Below are 17,480 nucleotides of genomic sequence, written 5' to 3'. Positions count from 1 at the left end.
AAATGATAGAAAGAGAGGAAGAGAAAAGGATAATTAATACTCCCTTCGTTTCAGATTATAAAACTTTCTAGTATTGTCTATATTCATATAGATGTTAATAAATTTAGACACATATGTATATAATATATATATATATATATATATATATATATATATATATATATATGTGTGTGTGTGTGTGTGTGTGTGTGTGTGGGGGGGGGGGGGGGGGATAATGATAGAGAGTATTATAATATGAGACGGAGGAACTAGTCAACTGGACGTGGATCGATGGATAATTGTGGTGCCAAGCTGTTATGTGCGGTGCAATATAATAGTGGTAGATGCATGTCGATGGAGTCAAACAAGTGGACTATACATACTGATCAGCTAGGTACGTCCAATAAGTCAAAGGAAGGGTCACGGGGCTGGTGGCATCTCTCAGCTGGCACTAATTAATTAAGTACGAGTATATTAGAGTACACGTATATATGCTTACTTCCTGATTTATTTGCTATACATACAGTAGCTAGCTAGCTAATTAAGGTAGGCGGAACGAACAGCATGCAGGCACAGGCTCTTGAGATGTAATTAAGTAACGTATCTCTAGCTATTGCCTTTGCAATACAAAGCTTGCCGATCCTACCTCGAGGTAGCTAGTAGTTGTTACACTTACACATCAATCACAACTTCACAAGTAGATACATATACTCCTATATAGTAATATAGTTTGGATCTGCATGCAGCCTACTACTACTAACCCGGTTTAATTAACACAATTTATTATTTACTACTAACTAACGTACATATTCCTAGCGATTAGCTTGCAACTAAAAGACAGATATGTATAAAAGGAGATATATATCGTAGGAGTATCACATCATATTCTAGCATGATGCAAAGAGATAGTACTGTAGTTTGGCCGACGAGATTGATATATCAATGCATGCATGCATCTGCATGGATCGATGCATTCGCTGGCTGTCAAGTCAAGTCAGCCTACTTTCTCTCTGAAAAAAAAAGAGTCAAGTCAGCCTACTCTGGTTGAGAATGAATCGTATACTACTATACTTATTATTATTATTAGAATGAATTGTACTCTCTCCGTTTTAAAAAAAATCAATCCTAAGCCAGGATTGTTTTTTTTACAGAGTTTTTTTACTGTCCTTGACAATAAGCGGTACCAAATCGTAGCCGTCGATCTAGCGACATCGAACGGCTGCGATTGGTCCGTACTGCATGGTACCGCAGGCCCCAATTGAGGAGGTACCGCGAGTGGGAGGGTAAACTAGTACTTCCACGTCCGAGCTCATCCGTTTGCGGTGCTTTGATTTGCAGCCCTTTGGGAACAAGGGCTAAAATCCAATGCGAGCTCGCCATAGTTTTCGTTCGCTGGCCGCACCTGGTAAGCATCGTGGACCCAAATCCATTGCCGCCAGGCAGCATCAGTGCCGTCTGCTGCTATGCTACATTGTCGACTGTCGCCGTTAGGGATGGATTTGGAACCCACGGTGGACGCCGCCAACTCCGACCGTGCCAGAAGTACAAGTCCGGCCTCATCGCCAGCCGCCATCGACGAGGGGCAAAGAGGGAGCAGCTTCCCCTGGGAAAACACCTCGAAGGACACGCACATGTCAGCCGCGCCAGCGGCGGCGCCGGACGGGACGAGGCCCCCGGCTGTCATGACGCAGAACTCAAAGTCGTCGGCCGTGTCCTTCGTAACAAAGCCACTGTCGGCGGCGGCAGCGCGGGGCTCCGGCACAACACCGGCCATGACTTGATGCTTCCCTTGGTCCATGGTGTGATGGAGAGAGAAGGGGAAGAAGAAAGAAATGGTCCGTGGATTTGGATGCGGGGGTGTACTGGGTTAGATCTATTTGTCTGTTCTATCAGAACAAACAAATCCAGGATAAAGTTCAGTTTTAGTGTATGCAACTTTCCTTCTTACTGCCTATATGCTCGATTCCACGGCAACCAAACGCGTTCATCAAAGTAGAATCCACGAAGCCAATCTGGTGATTCAAGACGACCCGTACTAGCAGCGGCGGCGCGACGACAACACACTGAGACAATTCGCTCAACAGGCGAGGATGCGACGGTGGCAACGGTGGCCTCGGTGAGGGCGTGGATGCGATGGTGGCCGCTGCGGCGTGGATGCTACGGCAAGGACACACGAGTTGGGATGGCGGTGAGAGCTCGCAAGGGACAGAAAGCAGGAGGATTAAGAACTACGCAGCGACGACATCTGATGGTCTCACCTACCTTTCGGTCTCCCGCAGAGACGGTGTCGTTCCTCACCGATGGGTTTTTTAGCCCGATCCTACCCCTCCTAAACCAACGGTCAGATTTGATTAGTAGCTGGTACCTCATAGTACTTTCTCAAGGATGGGAAAAAAGTATACTACTATACTTATTACTATTACTATTACTCCATGTGAAGCCCATACAACACTAATAATTGCAGTGACTTGAGTAGCACCATAATACTCTAAGTTTAAATTTTCATAGATTAAGCCAATGTGAACTGTTCTCCATAGATCAAGTTTTACTGTGATGTACTGAACTGTTTTTTTTTTTCGTTTTTAATTTCTAGGAGCTGAAAAAATTAAGGCAATGTGTTGACCATTCGATGTTGATCCAACGGATGGCACAAATCCCCACACCGCACGACACCTCGGCTAACAACTGGCTGAGCGTCAGGCAAGGCAAAGGGGTCCGTCCTATAAATAAAGGAAACAGAGGCTGCTCCTTTATAGCTTCAAGGTCTGAAATCTTCCATCCCCATCCAGGACTTTGATGATCTCTTCTCTTGAGTCTTGATCCATCCATCACCCACAATAATCCTAATCCAAATCCTAATCACAAGTGGGCGTGAGAGAGAGGGGGCCAGAAGGTCAACCTTTGATTTAATTAGCAGGCAGGAATTAAGAGGCAGCTAACAGTAGCAGTAGCACACAATCAAGCTCAACCCTCATATATCCCGTGATCCATTGTTCAGACCTGCCTTATTACTAGCTGTAGAGATCTTAATTTTATTGTAAAGCAAAGCTCTCACCTTTATTTATAACTAGCTGCCCTTCCCTTGCATCCTATTCCTTCCCTGCATCAGAGCAGCGAGCTCGCTCTCCATCCCCTGCGTGCCATGGGCAATTGCTGCGGAACCAAGATTAGCTCCGACGCCATCTCCCGGAACGCATCTGGTAATCTAGCTTCTTCAATTCGCTCTCGTATATATTTCACCATCTAGCTAGCTGCATAGGACGTACTAGGAGTAGATAGATTCTTGATTCAAGTAAAAAAGTAACCGCTGAGTAGTGAGGCATGTATGATTAGGAATGGAGATGTTCGTTTGTGCCTGCCTGCAATTTGTTGATCATTCCTAATTGCTTGATTTTGTTGAAATCGATCCTAGTAGGTTAGGTAGATCATGCCGTTTCCAGTTCCAGTTGAACTGAAATAAGCGATCGGTTTCAGACAGAGACAGGACGACGCCTGCACATACTAGTAGTATATCATCTTGTACTAATCCTTGATGGACTAGTATAGTATGAAATCATTCACTTTTGTAACTAAATATTATGGTCATCTCAATCAATCTGAGAAAGGAGTTGTTATATAGATGAGGCTTCTTCATTGTGCGGTGGCGTTAACTGGTTGGTAAATTGACAATGCATGCGTATGATATGAGCTCATTAATTGGTGGTCAGGTTCAAGAAGAAGAAGATCAGGAAGCAGGAGGAAGGGGACGGGGCTGAGCAGCCGGGTGTCGTCGTCGGTGGCGGCGGTGACCCCACGGAGCGAGGGCGAGATCCTGCAGTGTGCCAACGTGAGGAGCTTCGCGTTCAACGAGCTCAAGACTGCGACGAGGAACTTCCGGCCCGACAGCGTGCTCGGCGAGGGAGGCTTCGGCTCCGTCTTCAAGGGTTGGGTGGACGAGAACACCTTCCTCCCCAGCAGGCCCGGCACCGGCATGGTCATCGCCGTCAAGAAGCTCAACCAGGACGGCTTCCAGGGCCACAGGGAATGGCTGGTATGGATTTTCTTTCTTTCTGCATAACTCTTGATTGATATACTACTGTAGTATATAATAACTTGCATTTTAATTTGCAGGCCGAAGTGAACTACCTTGGGCAACTGTCACACCCAAATCTTGTAAAGCTTGTAGGCTACTGCCTTCAAGATGAGCAGAGGCTTCTTGTCTACGAGTTCATGCCTCGGGGAAGCTTGGAGAATCATCTTTTCAGGAGTAAGCCGCGCCTCCTCTCAACTGCCCTTTTCTTTTTCTTTTAATTTATTATTACTAGTATATATATTCGGGATGATTTTGATTTTTCTCAACCGAGAAGTCTGAAACGGATGTGGTGTTGACAAGTTTTGGACGGCCTTGCACAATGCAGGGGGATCACATTTTCAGCCTCTCTCCTGGAATCTTCGAATGAAAGTTGCCCTTGGAGCAGCAAAGGGACTTGCCTTTCTCCACAGCGACAAGGCCAAAGTTATCTACCGTGATTTCAAGACTTCCAATGTTCTTCTCGATTCGGTACGCTACTATCAATATACGTTCGTCGTTTTATCCTCATCTCACAAGCATTAATTAATTGTCAGTTGTTAAATTGCTGATCAATATATGATAATTCGATTCGGTGCCTCAACTCTACTCTCTTGTTCGTCACTGACAGAACTACAATGCAAAGCTGTCTGATTTCGGGTTGGCAAAGGATGGGCCAACTGGTGACAAGAGCCATGTCTCAACAAGAGTTATGGGCACATACGGATATGCTGCTCCTGAATATCTTGCGACAGGTAAGCATTCAGACCTGCGCTGCAAATTTTCAATTTGATTCTTGTTTTGCTCAAACCTTTTCCTACAACTATTTATAGAATTTCAGTTGTTACTAGTAGAAGTATATGTTAAAGATCAGACTTTATATATGTAATGATAATGAAAGGTCAGATGCTTTTTAGCAAGACAATCTCTGCATTTGCCAGGGTTGCTAGCTGTTGTTGTTAGGCTATCTCCAACAATGAAACCCAAAATATAAGACCCATTTCATGTTTGCATAGCGCTACAGTCAAAGATTGACTTCAATACCTATTTTTGGTCTTCTCTAACAATAAGACCTAAAAGAGAACCCTTACTGCAAATAGGTCTTTAGGAGAGAGAATACTCAGATTTAGGTTATGCTTCTTATAGCACGTAAAATGGGTCTTCTGTATAGTTACTCTGTTGGAGGCTGAAATAGTACTATCGGAGACCTATTTTGGGTTTAGGTGCTCTTATGGGTCACTTGTTGGAGACAGTCTTATGTATGCAGATGCAGTAGGTATGTGTAAGGACTAAAAGGTTATAATGAAAGCTGGTCTGCTTGGCAGCTTGTGCTCGTCCTGAAGCACTAGACGAAGTAGTAAAGAATACTCATCCTCTCCTGTTGAAAGCTGAAGTCATATATAGAGTAGTTAGGTGCAGACAAGTCTGTCCAATTTTTTTGTCATGGTTTCAGACCGGCCTAACTGGCTTTGCTTAAATGTGGACTGGACCCCTTGAGCACATGTGCTAAACCAAATTAATTACACTTTCTTTAGTTAATTACTCACTCGATCATATATCCACAGAAATAAAAAATGCGGCACAATCTTGTACGTACTACAGTACTACTACCTAGATATATACTATATACTAAGAAATTAAGAATGCCGAGAAAGACCTGTAGTCTCAGATGAGCTGTACTCTAATAGTATTAAGCCCACTAGGTAGGTGTCGGTTAATCTGTAATGCATACAGCATCTAAACAGAAACGTAGCTCAGCTAATGATGATGCATCTGAATGTTGGATGGTGCAGGGCATCTGAGTGCGAAGAGCGACGTGTACAGCTTCGGGGTGGTGATGGTGGAGATGCTGTCGGGGCGGCGCGCGCTGGACAAGAACCGCCCCGCCGGCGAGCACAACCTGGTGGAGTGGGCTCGGCCCTACCTCAGCAGCAGGCGCCGGATCTTCCGCATCCTGGACGCCCGCCTCGCCGGCCAGTACTCGCTCGCCGGAGCCCACAAAGCGGCGGCGCTGGCGCTGCAGTGCCTCTCCGCCGACGCCAGGAACAGGCCCACCATGCACCAGGTGGTCGCCGCGCTGGAGCAGCTTCAGGAGACGACGACCACGTCTCATCATCATCGGCCGCCGCAGAGCAGGATGTTGCTCAGCGGCGCCAGGTCGTCTGCTGGTGCTGCTGCTCGTCCGAGGCGCCTGTCGGCGTCGCCTCTGCCTGCCTGAGTGAGAGTGACACATATGGCGACGGCGTGTTAATTAGATTATTAGTATATTCCTTGATGATGAGTGACTTGTAAATCAAAAGGCATGCAGATTGATTGCTCGATTAGTTACGTTGTTGATTAAGCTTCTTCATTCATGTCGGCCGTTGCAAATCCGACCGACTCTTCTCCTTCCTTCCTTCCTCCCTTTTGCAACAACTTGTACAGTTCTTTTTTTCATTTTTTTTTAACGTACTACACCAATTATATATATGTACCTTGAATAAAACAGAAATTGACGGCAAAATTTAGTGGACTTGGCTACTCAAATCCATAGCGGATTCATTCAATATCTCGATCAAAAATCTCCAATTGCCGTGGTCTCTTGTCGAGATATAAGTTCCTTGTCCTTCGCACTCGCCCAATATCTCGAATACATACACGTAGGCGTGGTCGTGTGGCATTTTAGTGTTGCACGGTGTGTTCGGAACTCCGTGTTCCCAACCCCTCTCCTCGTTTTCCGCACGCACGCTTTTTAAACTGCTAAATGATGTATTTTTTGAAAAAAATATATATACGAAAGTTGCTTAAAAAATTCAAACTAGTCCATTTTTTAAAAAAAATAGCTAATACTTAATTAATCACACGCTAATGGATCGCTCCGTTTTCTGTGCGGAGAGATAGGTTTCCATTTGTAAATAGGGATGTCCATATTAGCCCCCTCAACTATTGCATTTGTCTAAAACTCACCTTTAAATTTTAAACTGGATATAACTCACCTCTCAATTAATAACTCACCTATACTGTATATCCTGCTAGCTCCATCCATTATTGATTTGTGATTACTCCTTTTGTTCTAAGCTAGCACTTGCATCATGGTCATGGGAGAAGAAGACCCTAGTAGTAGTGGATGCAGTAGCGTGTATGGACAGTAGGTGAGCTCTCCGTGTTCTTTATGGCCGGATTCACTGACGCCGTCCTCGTTGTAGCCGATCCACGCACCAGGGCCAAGGTTGTGCTCATTCCTGTGCCGACGCGAACCGTAGGTGCTCACGCGTTGCTTTGTCCCGCGCTGCCACCTCCTCTCATCACCTTGAGCCGACTCTCACCGCAGCCACTCGCTGCTGCTCTGTTGTCGCCGTCTTTCCGCTGCTCCTTCCTTGAGCCGCACCTGCACTGACGCCTCCTATAACTAACCATAGGCCTGACATGTAGCATTTGTACAGGTGGCATGCTCTGTGACTTCCACGCGTGCTCAAAACCACTCAAGGGGATAAAATGTTTGGAATTGATAGTTAAGGGTATCAAATATCCGGTTTTGTAATTTGAGGGCGTATTTTAGGCAAAGTTAAGATAAAAGGGGGGGTATAAAATGGACTTATCCAAAATATCGCACGTGGTGTTTTCTAATATTTCAGTAAATATTTTTTTTATGTATCACCAACTACAACATAGTGTTTCATACATGATAAAAAAATTGTTCCAACTAAAAATATAACGATACTCACTCCGTAAAAAAAAAACAACCTAAGGGGTGTTTCTAGGTTGGTTTTTTTTTTTTGGAAATAAAGGATGTGAAACAAACTCCACGTAATATTGAGGGAAGCGAGTGAACTTATCCCAAAGAAAAGAAACATCCACAAGATGGGCCGGGCCGGACCGAGCCGTGAAGAGAAGCAAATCGGCCCAGGAAAGAAATAATAACAAGGCGATATATGGAAGGAAACAGAAGTGGATGAGAGGAGGCGATGAGAATGGCCGCGCCGCAGCAAGTGCATGTGCGTGCCGCCCCGCTCGCGCGCGCGCTCCGAACTCGCGTCGCCGCCGCCACCGCCACCGCCACCGCCGCCGCGTCTGCGAGCTCTCCCGAACGCGCGCTCCTCGGCCTCTCCGAACCGGATCTCCGGCAGCTCGCCGTCGACCTCGGCCAGGTTCTTTCCCATGCTTCCTTGCCCTATCCCGCTTCTTCGATTGTTTGTCCTGCGCCTTACTGTTGCACGCGTTTTTTGCAGCAAAGTTACAGGGGGAAGCAGCTTCACGACCTCCTCTACAAGTCCAGGGCCAAGCAAATCCAAGAATTTAGCCACGGTAATGTGCTAAAGCTCCTGCCGGGGACAATGCACGCCACCTGTTTGTTGTTTTGCTCCGAGCCGTCAGGTTCTTGACTCGCTTGTATGTGCAGTACCAAAGGTGTTCCGTGAGGCCTTGGTCGGCGCTGGCTGGAAGGTTGGCCGCTCGCCAGTGCACCATGCTGTGACGGCCTCCGATGGCACTACCAAGGTTAAAAGCCTCCTTGTGTTGTGACTCCAAGATATCTTTGAGACAAGTACATCTAGCCTTGTGTGCTCACTTGGCATACTTTTTTGATCCTATGAATTGGAAATTAGGATTTTATAATCCTGTAACCAGTGCAAAAACTATCATCGAGCGTACATGGTTGCTATTGTACACGTGCGCATCTTCCCTTGCAAAATTTGAGGGCTATAAACTAGATCTCCCTTTATCCTTGCAGATACTTCTCAAGTTGGAGGATAACAGATTGATCGAAACAGTAGGGATCCCTGTCGATGATGACAAAGGCCCGTCAAGACTCACTGCCTGCGTTTCATCACAGGTGCTGTGAAATTCATACCTCGGATTTGGACATTACCATAGTCAGAGCGCATGCTTGTTTTACAGTTTGATACTAGTGCTGCAGGTTGGCTGCCCCTTGCGTTGCTCATTTTGTGCCACTGGCAAGGGAGGGTTTGCAAGAAACCTTCATGCACATGAGATTGTTGAGCAGGTTGTCTCTCCACAACCCACCTAGTACAGCGTTTATGTACAAAAAAGATAAATTGTGCTTGTTCTTGCACAACAGATTAATATTCTGGCGTTGCAGGTTTTGGCCATAGAGGAGACGTTCCAACACAGGGTGACAAATGTAGTGTTCATGGGGATGGGTGAGCCTATGTTGAACCTGAAATCAGTTTTAGAGGCACATCGATGCTTGAACAAGGTTTGCCAAACTGACAATTTTTGTTCTTAGTTCCTTTTGCTCAAGTAGTTTTTGTGAATCATTGCCATTGTATCATACAATAATTTGTATGCCTTTCAACTTTGATTTTTTTTTTTGGCAGGAACTAAAAATTGGGCAAAGGATGATAACAATCTCCACAGTAGGTGTTCCCAACACTATAAAAAAGTTAGCATCTCACAAGCTTCAGTCAACACTTGCAGTCAGGTACAACCCCCCCCCCCCCCCCCCCCAAAAAAAAAAAAAATAGAAAAAGAAAAAAGAACACCTGTCTTCACACCAAGATTTAATAATGTTCTCATTTTGTTCCTCCTTACAAAACCTGTGTTGTCTATCGGTTTTTTTCTTGAAATACCTGCCCTTTTCACAATGTCTAAACTCTGAAGCTAATCATCGTTGACACTGATATTTTAACCGTGGGTAGCATTGTTTTTGTAATCTGTTTGCTGACTGGTCTGCTATGTTGGAATCAGCCTGCACGCCCCAAATCAGAAACTACGGGAAACAATTGTTCCAAGTGCAAAGTCATACCCCTTGGAGGCACTAATGGATGACTGCAAGAATTACTTCCTCGAAACTGGACGAAGGGTATCCTTCGAGTACACTCTGCTAGGTATGCTCACTATGCCTGGATCCATGTGCTTAAGAGGAAGAATGCTAAAGCTGCTTTACCAAACTAACGCGCCTGAACTGAATTCCCTCCAGCTGGGATTAATGACGCAAAGGAGCATGCTGAAGAACTTGCAGAGCTACTGCATACATGTGGCGGTGGCTATCATGTGAACCTAATTCCCTATAATCCGATTCAAGGTTCTGAATACAAGAGGCCCTACAGAAAAGTGGTATGCTTGTATCGCTTATATATGCATTAGTAAGGAGTTGTTCAATTTGAGCTGCTGTATTTTATGCATATGATACCTGATATGGACAGGTTCAAGCGTTTGTTGATGCGCTAGAAGCTCGGAAGATAACCGTAAGCGTTCGACAAACCCGTGGGCTTGATGCTAATGCCGCTTGCGGACAGCTAAGGAATGAGTTCCAGAAGAATCCACTGCTTGAATCATCACCTTCATCAGAGCCCAACCTCGTACCAGCTTGATGAGAAGACTGAGTTCATGATGGCCACGCACAATGATTGCAGATTATCAGTCCATCACACTGAAAGCTGATATTGTACTCGTAGTTGTTTTCGGCATTTCCTGATGTATTTGAATTTTCAAGAGTTGTTATAAGTAGATATATATTTAGTGCCACATACGGGTGCTATAGAATCATTATGCACATTGCTTAGGTATGTAATCTGCCTGACGTTGTGAAAAATGGCTCTTCCTGAATATCACCAGATGCGAAAATTTCCACACAGCTTGATGAGAAGAATTGAGTTCATGGCCACACAGTGCTGATCGTCAGTCCAATAAAATTGTAAAGCTGATATTGTCGTAAATTTGTCTTCGGCATTCAAGACTCCCGACGTATTGAATTTTCAAGTTTATAGATGTATTTAGTGCCACATGAGGCTAGTATAGAGTTATATAGAGCAATAGAGCATGCATATTGCATAGAGTATGGAATCTGCCTGACGTTCTGTAAAACGACTCTTCCTGGATATCCATACGGCTTGTGCCCACAAGATAGGGGAATTCCCATACGGCTTAGTTTTAGGAAGCTCAAAATGGAAGATATCGTATAACATTTCAATTCATTTGCTGGATACCTTTACTATAAAACCTTCATAGCTTGCAAATAATGTACAACAATTTACAGTATCCACAAAGTGAGATTTAAGACTAAATGCACAGGTGTTAAAACGTAAAGCTTCATTCTATGATTGCTACAACTCTGTTTAGGAGGTTTAGGCCAAACGCTGTATCTTCAGAGTTCACCTTAGCAGTGAGGTCAAGTGGTTCCGAGATATGCCCTTCCGCGAGGATGGTAATTAGGCAAGGGTTTGAAGTGCTCAGGATCTCACTGCTGAATCGCCAGCATAAGCCAGAAGCATCCTCAATGCTGAAGGTCACTGGCATATCCATTGAAACCAAGTGGAAGTTCGCATTGCTGAGTATTTTTGACGCGAGGCTCTGGGCTATCAGAAGGTTCTTATCAGTGTGCTCTTCACTATCATCGTTGTGCTCAAGCTTCTGAAGATGATCTTTGAAAGTGCACCTGTGGTGATGTCTTCATATTAGTTCTAGCATATATAGTCGATAGAAGTGATCATGAAGCCTAATTTGATATAGTACAGAAAACAACCAAGAAACTCTTCCTTTGTTTTTTTTTTGTTCTGATTGCCTTTTTGGTAAGTAATAAAACCCATAAGCAATAGCAAGAAAATTGCAAATATGCAAATATGAAAAGCTTAAGGTGGTGTTATGGCATTATTAGGATAAGCCCTAAATGCTGAAACTTCAGAGAAACCAATATGTGCAAATAAAGCTAGCATTATAACATAGTGGCGACTGGTGGAAGTCTCGTAACATGACCAGAAGTATAACATAGTGGAGACTGGTGGAAGTCCGTAACACGACCAGAAGTATAACATAGTGGAGACTGGTGGGGATTTACTGACCTTCTAGCATACTCAAACATTCCCCTCAGTTGGTTTTCCTTGCATAGAAAAGCATTTAGGTCCATGGGCAGTGGCCGCACAAAATAAGCAATGTCAGGATGAAGTTTTGCTGGATGCCTTTTCCCATTGCAGAGCACAGACAACTTAAGGGGCAATAGATGGTGATGGAAGTGAACCTGAAGAACCATCTTTTCCGTTTGTTCGGGAGCCAATAATTGTATCTCTTTATCAAGAACAATAGTTGGAACACTGCAGGCCAAAATGATTACAATAAATGAGACAGTAATTAAAATAAGTTAATAAACACAAACAGATAACAGAATGCCACTGCAAGCATTCTGACGACACAAATGAAATGACATTAAAATGAACCAATTAAAGATGGATAGTACCTTGCAGATCCTTGTAATGTTTGGTCCAAGCCATCCTCACTACCAGAAGCCTCCTCGGATTTAATTGTTATATCTGCCAGTTGGTTTGTTGAAACATTCTCAAATAACAAGTCTACACACACTAGCAAGCGTGATACGGGTGAAACCTCAGATGAAAAGGCATAAAGAACACTTAGACCATTACTATTAGATGGGTCTAACAACATGTGCAATTTAGGTTTTCGCTCAAAGCTCCGATTGGTAAAAGACACTCTAGCAGAGGATGCTTGTGTAGAAACCTGAACTGGTTCAGCAGGAGCTTCATCAAGCCATGTTTCCAAGGCTGACTTAGACATTAATTCAGTCAAATCAGTAGTGATGAGAGATGCAAAATTATCCTCGACATCCCTAGCCGTCTGACCTTGATCTACACTTGCATCATAAACATGGACCAGGGGATCTTCTTGATTATCTTTTGTGTTAGAATCAGCAGCATTCCTGTCAGATGAGCCATCAACTTCACTCTCTGAATCATAAACAGAACCACTATCATATGTTGAAGATCCAGATTCAGCATCAGAATTAATGCTTTCAGAAGAATTGCCTACTCCTCTGGTTGGTTCCATGGTCTTATGAATTAATTCCATACTCTGAGGCTTTGGAAGTGGTGCGTAACCAGGAGCTGCATGAAGAACCACCTGTGACAAGGAACCAGGAAGATAAATCCGGTAGTTATTGGTTGGATGGAATGTTGATGGCATCTTCCCATCAAATATATGATTAGCCAGTTCCTTAAACATATCTTCATTATGTGATTGACATGAGGAGTTGTTTCCATTTAAATAGGTTGTGCTGTATGGCAAAAGTCTTGATATAAAACGGGCACGATCACGGACGTCATAACTCAAATCACATGTAGCCAGCTTAATGACATGGGCCATTATCTTTTTGAATTCTTCTAAGTGTTCTTCAGGAGAATGTATGATAACCTGTAAAGGAAAAACAATTAGCAATCCCCACAGAAGAGAAAAGGAACCTTTTGAATTCTTACAGAGAGGGAGAGATGGAGGATGGAGGGACCTTTGCAGCAGCATTTAAGATCTGAAGCTTTGTCTCAAGCATTTCAGCAGCAAAGGACCATGCAAGATACTTGAGAACAGCAGGAGTTATCTTTGGAATGATATTTCCTATGGAACCATACTCTCCAAATATCCAAATAATCAGGGATCGTGCTGCAGGCTCCTTAATTTTGTCCAGGCTGCGGACCAAGCGTACAATCACCTTCAGGAAAAGAATAGCAAAATATCAAATTAATGTATAATTAAGGAACAAATACATTCAAACAATAGAGCAAAGTAGCACACAATATTCAATATTTACTATTGCACATGTTTTCAATAAATACACAACCAGACTGCAAACAGAAAAAGAAACACTGAATGTCAAACAATTGTTCAAATTGTTCCCAATATCCCATTTTCATTTACTTTGCACATATATGTTCATATTTGTGTAATACACCCCTGCTCCCCAAAAAAAACTAAATTCTTACTAGAATGTGTGGCTTATCACACGATTTCAGTACCCCTGTAAGTTCAAGAAATTCTGTGCTAGAACTGACAAGTACCAAAGGCACTCAAACCGTTGAAACAACTATTGAAATAATTAAACATGCACTTACATAAGTTAATAAATAGAAAAGATAATAGAACTACCAGAAATAGTGTAACATGCCTCATTGAGGGGTATTTTCAAGACTGGTTAACTTATGGGGGGCCTAAGTAAACAAAAATGAAATATGGGAGGCACATTGAAAGGTGACATAAAGGGAGTCTGATGGACTATCCTTTTCTATTTAAAATGAGAGAATAAAATAAACTACATTGTATCATCTTAAAATTCTTGCACCCTTCAGTAGCCAAGTTATGAGTTATGACTAACAAAAGAGCAAAACAAACTGTTTCAATGCAAGGAGATGAAGGAAAAACCATAAGTTGTATAATACAACAGAGGTTTCATGCATTTCGTACTAAATTACTGGTTGGGCATCATGAGGTCAAATCAAGTATGCATCATCCATATATTGAGAAGCATACAAATGAGACACACCTATGGAGTTACAAGATTGCTAAGCTTATTTAAAACAAATACCTTTTCATGAGATGCTGGATCTGTTCTCACTATTGCTTTGATAGACAAAATTGCTTGAACTAAAACAGCAGCTTCTCCATCAAAGTTAGCAGAATCACTTATAGATGATTCTGTAAAATAATTAGAATCAAACTTTATATTCAAGAAGAATCATTTACCGCAAAAATTGCAGAAGTAGCAGTATTACCATAAAATACTAGTGCCAAAAGCCCACCAAGGCAACTGGTAGTGATAGAGGGAAGCTTCTGGGCACACAGCGCAATAGCAGCAACTGTATCTGCCACAAATCTCCTATCCGGTTCTTTAATATAATCCTGGCAGGAATAAGAAGTACAATAAACATGCACAAACAGGATGAGTTAACAATAACTAACTATACCAGTTTTTGTTTAAGATAGATATTACTTATCACATTAGGGAGTGGACAACAATGTCAAGAAGAAATTCAGAAAGATGCTGTTTGTTATGCATAAAATTCAACAAAGCAAAGGTAATTTGTTTTCAAAAAATATATTGCCTCAGTATATTATGAATATGGTTACCAATAATCACAAGATGAACTTCAAATGAACCTTCATTTGAGAATCATATAGAACATTACAGGTCACTGAGACAAGTCAAATATAGAGTGTACATTGCTTTTACAAACAAGTACCTGAAATTCTTCAAAAATTGCTGGAATAGAGGACTCTGTGGCTATGGTGGTCAGTATTTCAAGCTTCAAAGCCTTAGTTTGATATGGATCTGAAGTGCATATGAAGAAATCTTCATAGAACGGAGCAAACAATTGTGGGGCTGTCTTGGCAAAAACTAGTATGTTGCCAAGCATCTGCAAGAATTAAAAAGGATTGTCAGATCAAGTAAAAATTTAAGTGAGAGAACATGAACATTTCAAAGAAATATATCTCAATATTTGATTCTCAAAATAAAATTAAAATTAACGATCAACTTGCTAGCTTCATCCAACACAAAGTTATGAATGCTTATGCACCATAGGCTTGTCTTCTATAATGAGTTATTGAGTTCAAAACATCAGTACAAACAGAAAGCAAGGCTGACAGTGTCCCAGAAGCATTTGGGCTCTGAAGGATTTAATTTGGCACCAGAAAGACATAGCATGGTCAAAAGTTGGTTTGAATAGAATATTTATTTACATAAAGTTATAAAAGCAGTCAAGCACATCAAGCCTACACCTAAAAATTGTTGAAATGACATTATCAAAAGTCTATGGGAGTATTTACAACGGATCAAGTGAGTAAAAGTGTAAAACATGCTTTGGCTCCATATTTCTTCTTAGTTGAAATCCAGGATACAGTACCAATGGACCAGGAAAAAGAAATTTTGGGATTACCACATATGTTGCATCAGGAGATGAGCGTAGAGTAAATAAAATTGGCCCAACAACTCTATTCAGTTGGTCAACTGGAGCCATGATCCAATGAACACTTGCTGCTGCAAGTATGACTCCACTGTTTCGGCTCCACAGAAGAGGCGATGTACATTTCAAAAGTAGTGCAACATCATTGTTTGTACTACTGGTCACGGATGAACAGTTGATTATGTCACCTTCTAAACATTCCGAATATTCTTCAATGTAATGTCGGAACAATGTGATGGTTGATGTAGTGCCACAAGTTTCATTGCCAATAAGGGCTGAATCTCCACTGCCCTGGCTCTTCAAAGTCAAATTTGAAGCAAAAATTGAAGAATCTTTCACCAATCCATGCCTAGCTATTACATATCGCAAGATGATATCGATTAGAAGAATCTGAGCCCATTCTTCAATATCTGGGAGTGTCTCACATAGCCTTTGGAAATGCTTTGATATCAAGGGTAAACAATTTGGGCAAACTGAGTTAAAGGCAACAGCAGTAGCTCCCACTACTCCCGGGGAATTGTCACTGAACAAAACATCTACCGTCTGCAACCATATTAGCATACTTCAGAATTCAGATACATATGAATCTTCAACATCAATGCACGAGGAAAAAAAGGTCATACTAGACATACGTCCTCCAAAGATGTAGTTTCATCTGGAAGTAAGTCGTGCAGCTTACAAAGTGCATAGGCAGCACATTTTCGAACGTATGCTGATGGATCCCTGGCACATTTCTTTACAGCCACTAACACAAGTGGAGCAACGACGTGTAGTCTAATGCCAGCCATAGTTCGTAGTGCCCAGGCCCTCACTAATGGGTTTATATCAGATAAGTCCTTCTGAAATATGTTAATTGAAAGAAGAGCTTCATTTTGGCGCCTGTAGTAACATTAAACCAAAAAAAAAAAAGAGGGTGAAATTACTTCCAACAGCAAGTCAAGATCACGGGGAGTCACAGTTTGAATTTGTTACTCAAAATTACAGTTAACAGAAAGAATATGTAAATTTTAGTCATCAGATTGTCTATCATTACGGTTGCCTAATTTATTACTAGTAGATACTGCTTTCTGCATCACTACATCATAGCTAGAGCACAAGTGTTGTATGGCTGTAACTCAGAGCGTGCCTTTTTGGAAATGGAAAGAATTACAAGAGCATCGATGGCAGTCATGAGCCAAATTTAGGCATTTGAAACAACGATAAGAGGCACAGCTAGTCTGGTATAAAGCACACAAAGGTGAATAAAAGGAGCTGTTCCCTAATCACTGCAACGGATTGCAAGCAAGATGAATGCATGTGAGGTACTAGCTTACTTCTCAGCGTAGTGGAGGAGGTATAGGTAGACGAGCTTCTTGACCTCCAGCGATTGCGAGGCCACGTTCTTGACAACCTGCAAACAAAGCAATTAGCAAGGTGCAGTGCAGGCCGGTAGGAAGGAAGGAAAGAAGGGGAAGAAGCGAGGAGGAGGAGGAGAATAACCTGCGGGAAGAAGTGGGCGACATCGACGCCCTGGGCGATGAGGGCGAGGAGGCGCTTGAGGGCGTCGAGCTTGTCGGCATCGAAGCGGGAGTCGAGCAGGGTGGGGATGGAGGCGTCGTCGGGGTCGTCGTAGAGGTGGGCGTCGGTGCCCATCCGCCCCACCACCCACGACGCCGCGGCGCCGCTCGCCTGCAGCCCAAACATCTCCGATCTCCGGCGACGTCGTGGATCTCGCCTCTCTTCTCCTCCCTCTCTTGGAGACGACACCAAGTACTGATGATGCTTTGCTCCGGGGC

At 43.0% G+C, this 17,480-nt stretch overlaps 3 protein-coding genes across 3 annotated transcripts; 2 read left to right on the top strand and 1 right to left on the bottom strand.

Moving 5' to 3' along the window:
* Positions 1-2,749: 2,749 nt before the first annotated feature.
* On the top strand, positions 2,750-6,530 carry LOC127754148 (receptor-like cytoplasmic kinase 176). Its single transcript, XM_052279628.1, has 6 exons — positions 2,750-3,179; positions 3,687-4,009; positions 4,090-4,225; positions 4,377-4,519; positions 4,659-4,782; positions 5,821-6,530. The coding sequence occupies exons 1-6, from the start codon at positions 3,122-3,124 to the stop codon at positions 6,243-6,245; spliced, it is 1,209 nt and encodes a 402-aa protein (XP_052135588.1). The 5' UTR covers positions 2,750-3,121; the 3' UTR covers positions 6,246-6,530.
* A 1,436-nt stretch (positions 6,531-7,966) lies between these two features.
* Positions 7,967-10,629, top strand: LOC127772181 (uncharacterized). The gene is made up of 10 exons (XM_052298177.1): positions 7,967-8,154; positions 8,236-8,311; positions 8,406-8,503; positions 8,736-8,837; positions 8,922-9,008; positions 9,105-9,221; positions 9,343-9,446; positions 9,713-9,852; positions 9,945-10,081; positions 10,171-10,629. Exons 1-10 carry the CDS (start codon positions 7,972-7,974, stop codon positions 10,336-10,338), a joined length of 1,212 nt encoding a protein of 403 aa, XP_052154137.1. The 5' UTR covers positions 7,967-7,971; the 3' UTR covers positions 10,339-10,629.
* A 213-nt stretch (positions 10,630-10,842) lies between these two features.
* On the bottom strand, positions 10,843-17,463 carry LOC127772174 (AP3-complex subunit beta-A). The gene is made up of 11 exons (XM_052298170.1): positions 17,185-17,463; positions 17,019-17,095; positions 16,338-16,584; positions 15,679-16,248; positions 14,983-15,156; positions 14,515-14,641; positions 14,328-14,437; positions 13,257-13,457; positions 12,198-13,165; positions 11,806-12,054; positions 10,843-11,402 (listed from the first exon to the last, which is right to left on the bottom strand). The coding sequence occupies exons 1-11, from the start codon at positions 17,386-17,388 to the stop codon at positions 11,057-11,059; spliced, it is 3,273 nt and encodes a 1,090-aa protein (XP_052154130.1). The 5' UTR covers positions 17,389-17,463; the 3' UTR covers positions 10,843-11,056.
* Positions 17,464-17,480: the final 17 nt, after the last annotated feature.

Source organism: Oryza glaberrima, chromosome 1 (genome assembly GCF_000147395.1).
Source record: "Oryza glaberrima chromosome 1, OglaRS2, whole genome shotgun sequence".
NCBI classification, from domain to species: domain Eukaryota; kingdom Viridiplantae; phylum Streptophyta; class Magnoliopsida; order Poales; family Poaceae; genus Oryza; species Oryza glaberrima.
This window is presented reverse-complemented; position numbering and strand designations above follow the sequence as displayed.

Bases quoted from the DNA above. Each gene is read 5' to 3' on its own strand.
- LOC127772174 (XM_052298170.1), bottom strand. From the start codon at position 17,388: ATGTTTGGGCTGCAGGCGAGCGGCGCCGCGGCGTCGTGGGTGGTGGGG. The intron at 13,458-14,327 runs GTATTTGTTTTA...CTTTTCCTGAAG, and splicing joins ATCCAGCATCTCATGAAAAG to GTGATTGTACGCTTGGTCCG. The intron at 12,055-12,197 runs GTACTATCCATC...TTTGGCCTGCAG, and splicing joins ACATTACAAGGATCTGCAAG to TGTTCCAACTATTGTTCTTG.
- LOC127754148 (XM_052279628.1), top strand. From the start codon at position 3,122: ATGGGCAATTGCTGCGGAACCAAGATTAGCTCCGACGCCATCTCCCGG. The intron at 3,180-3,686 runs GTAATCTAGCTT...ATTGGTGGTCAG, and splicing joins CATCTCCCGGAACGCATCTG to GTTCAAGAAGAAGAAGATCA. The intron at 4,226-4,376 runs GTAAGCCGCGCC...TGCACAATGCAG, and splicing joins GGAGAATCATCTTTTCAGGA to GGGGATCACATTTTCAGCCT.
- LOC127772181 (XM_052298177.1), top strand. From the start codon at position 7,972: ATGAGAATGGCCGCGCCGCAGCAAGTGCATGTGCGTGCCGCCCCGCTC. The intron at 8,312-8,405 runs GTAATGTGCTAA...TTGTATGTGCAG, and splicing joins AATCCAAGAATTTAGCCACG to TACCAAAGGTGTTCCGTGAG. The intron at 9,009-9,104 runs GTTGTCTCTCCA...CTGGCGTTGCAG, and splicing joins CACATGAGATTGTTGAGCAG to GTTTTGGCCATAGAGGAGAC.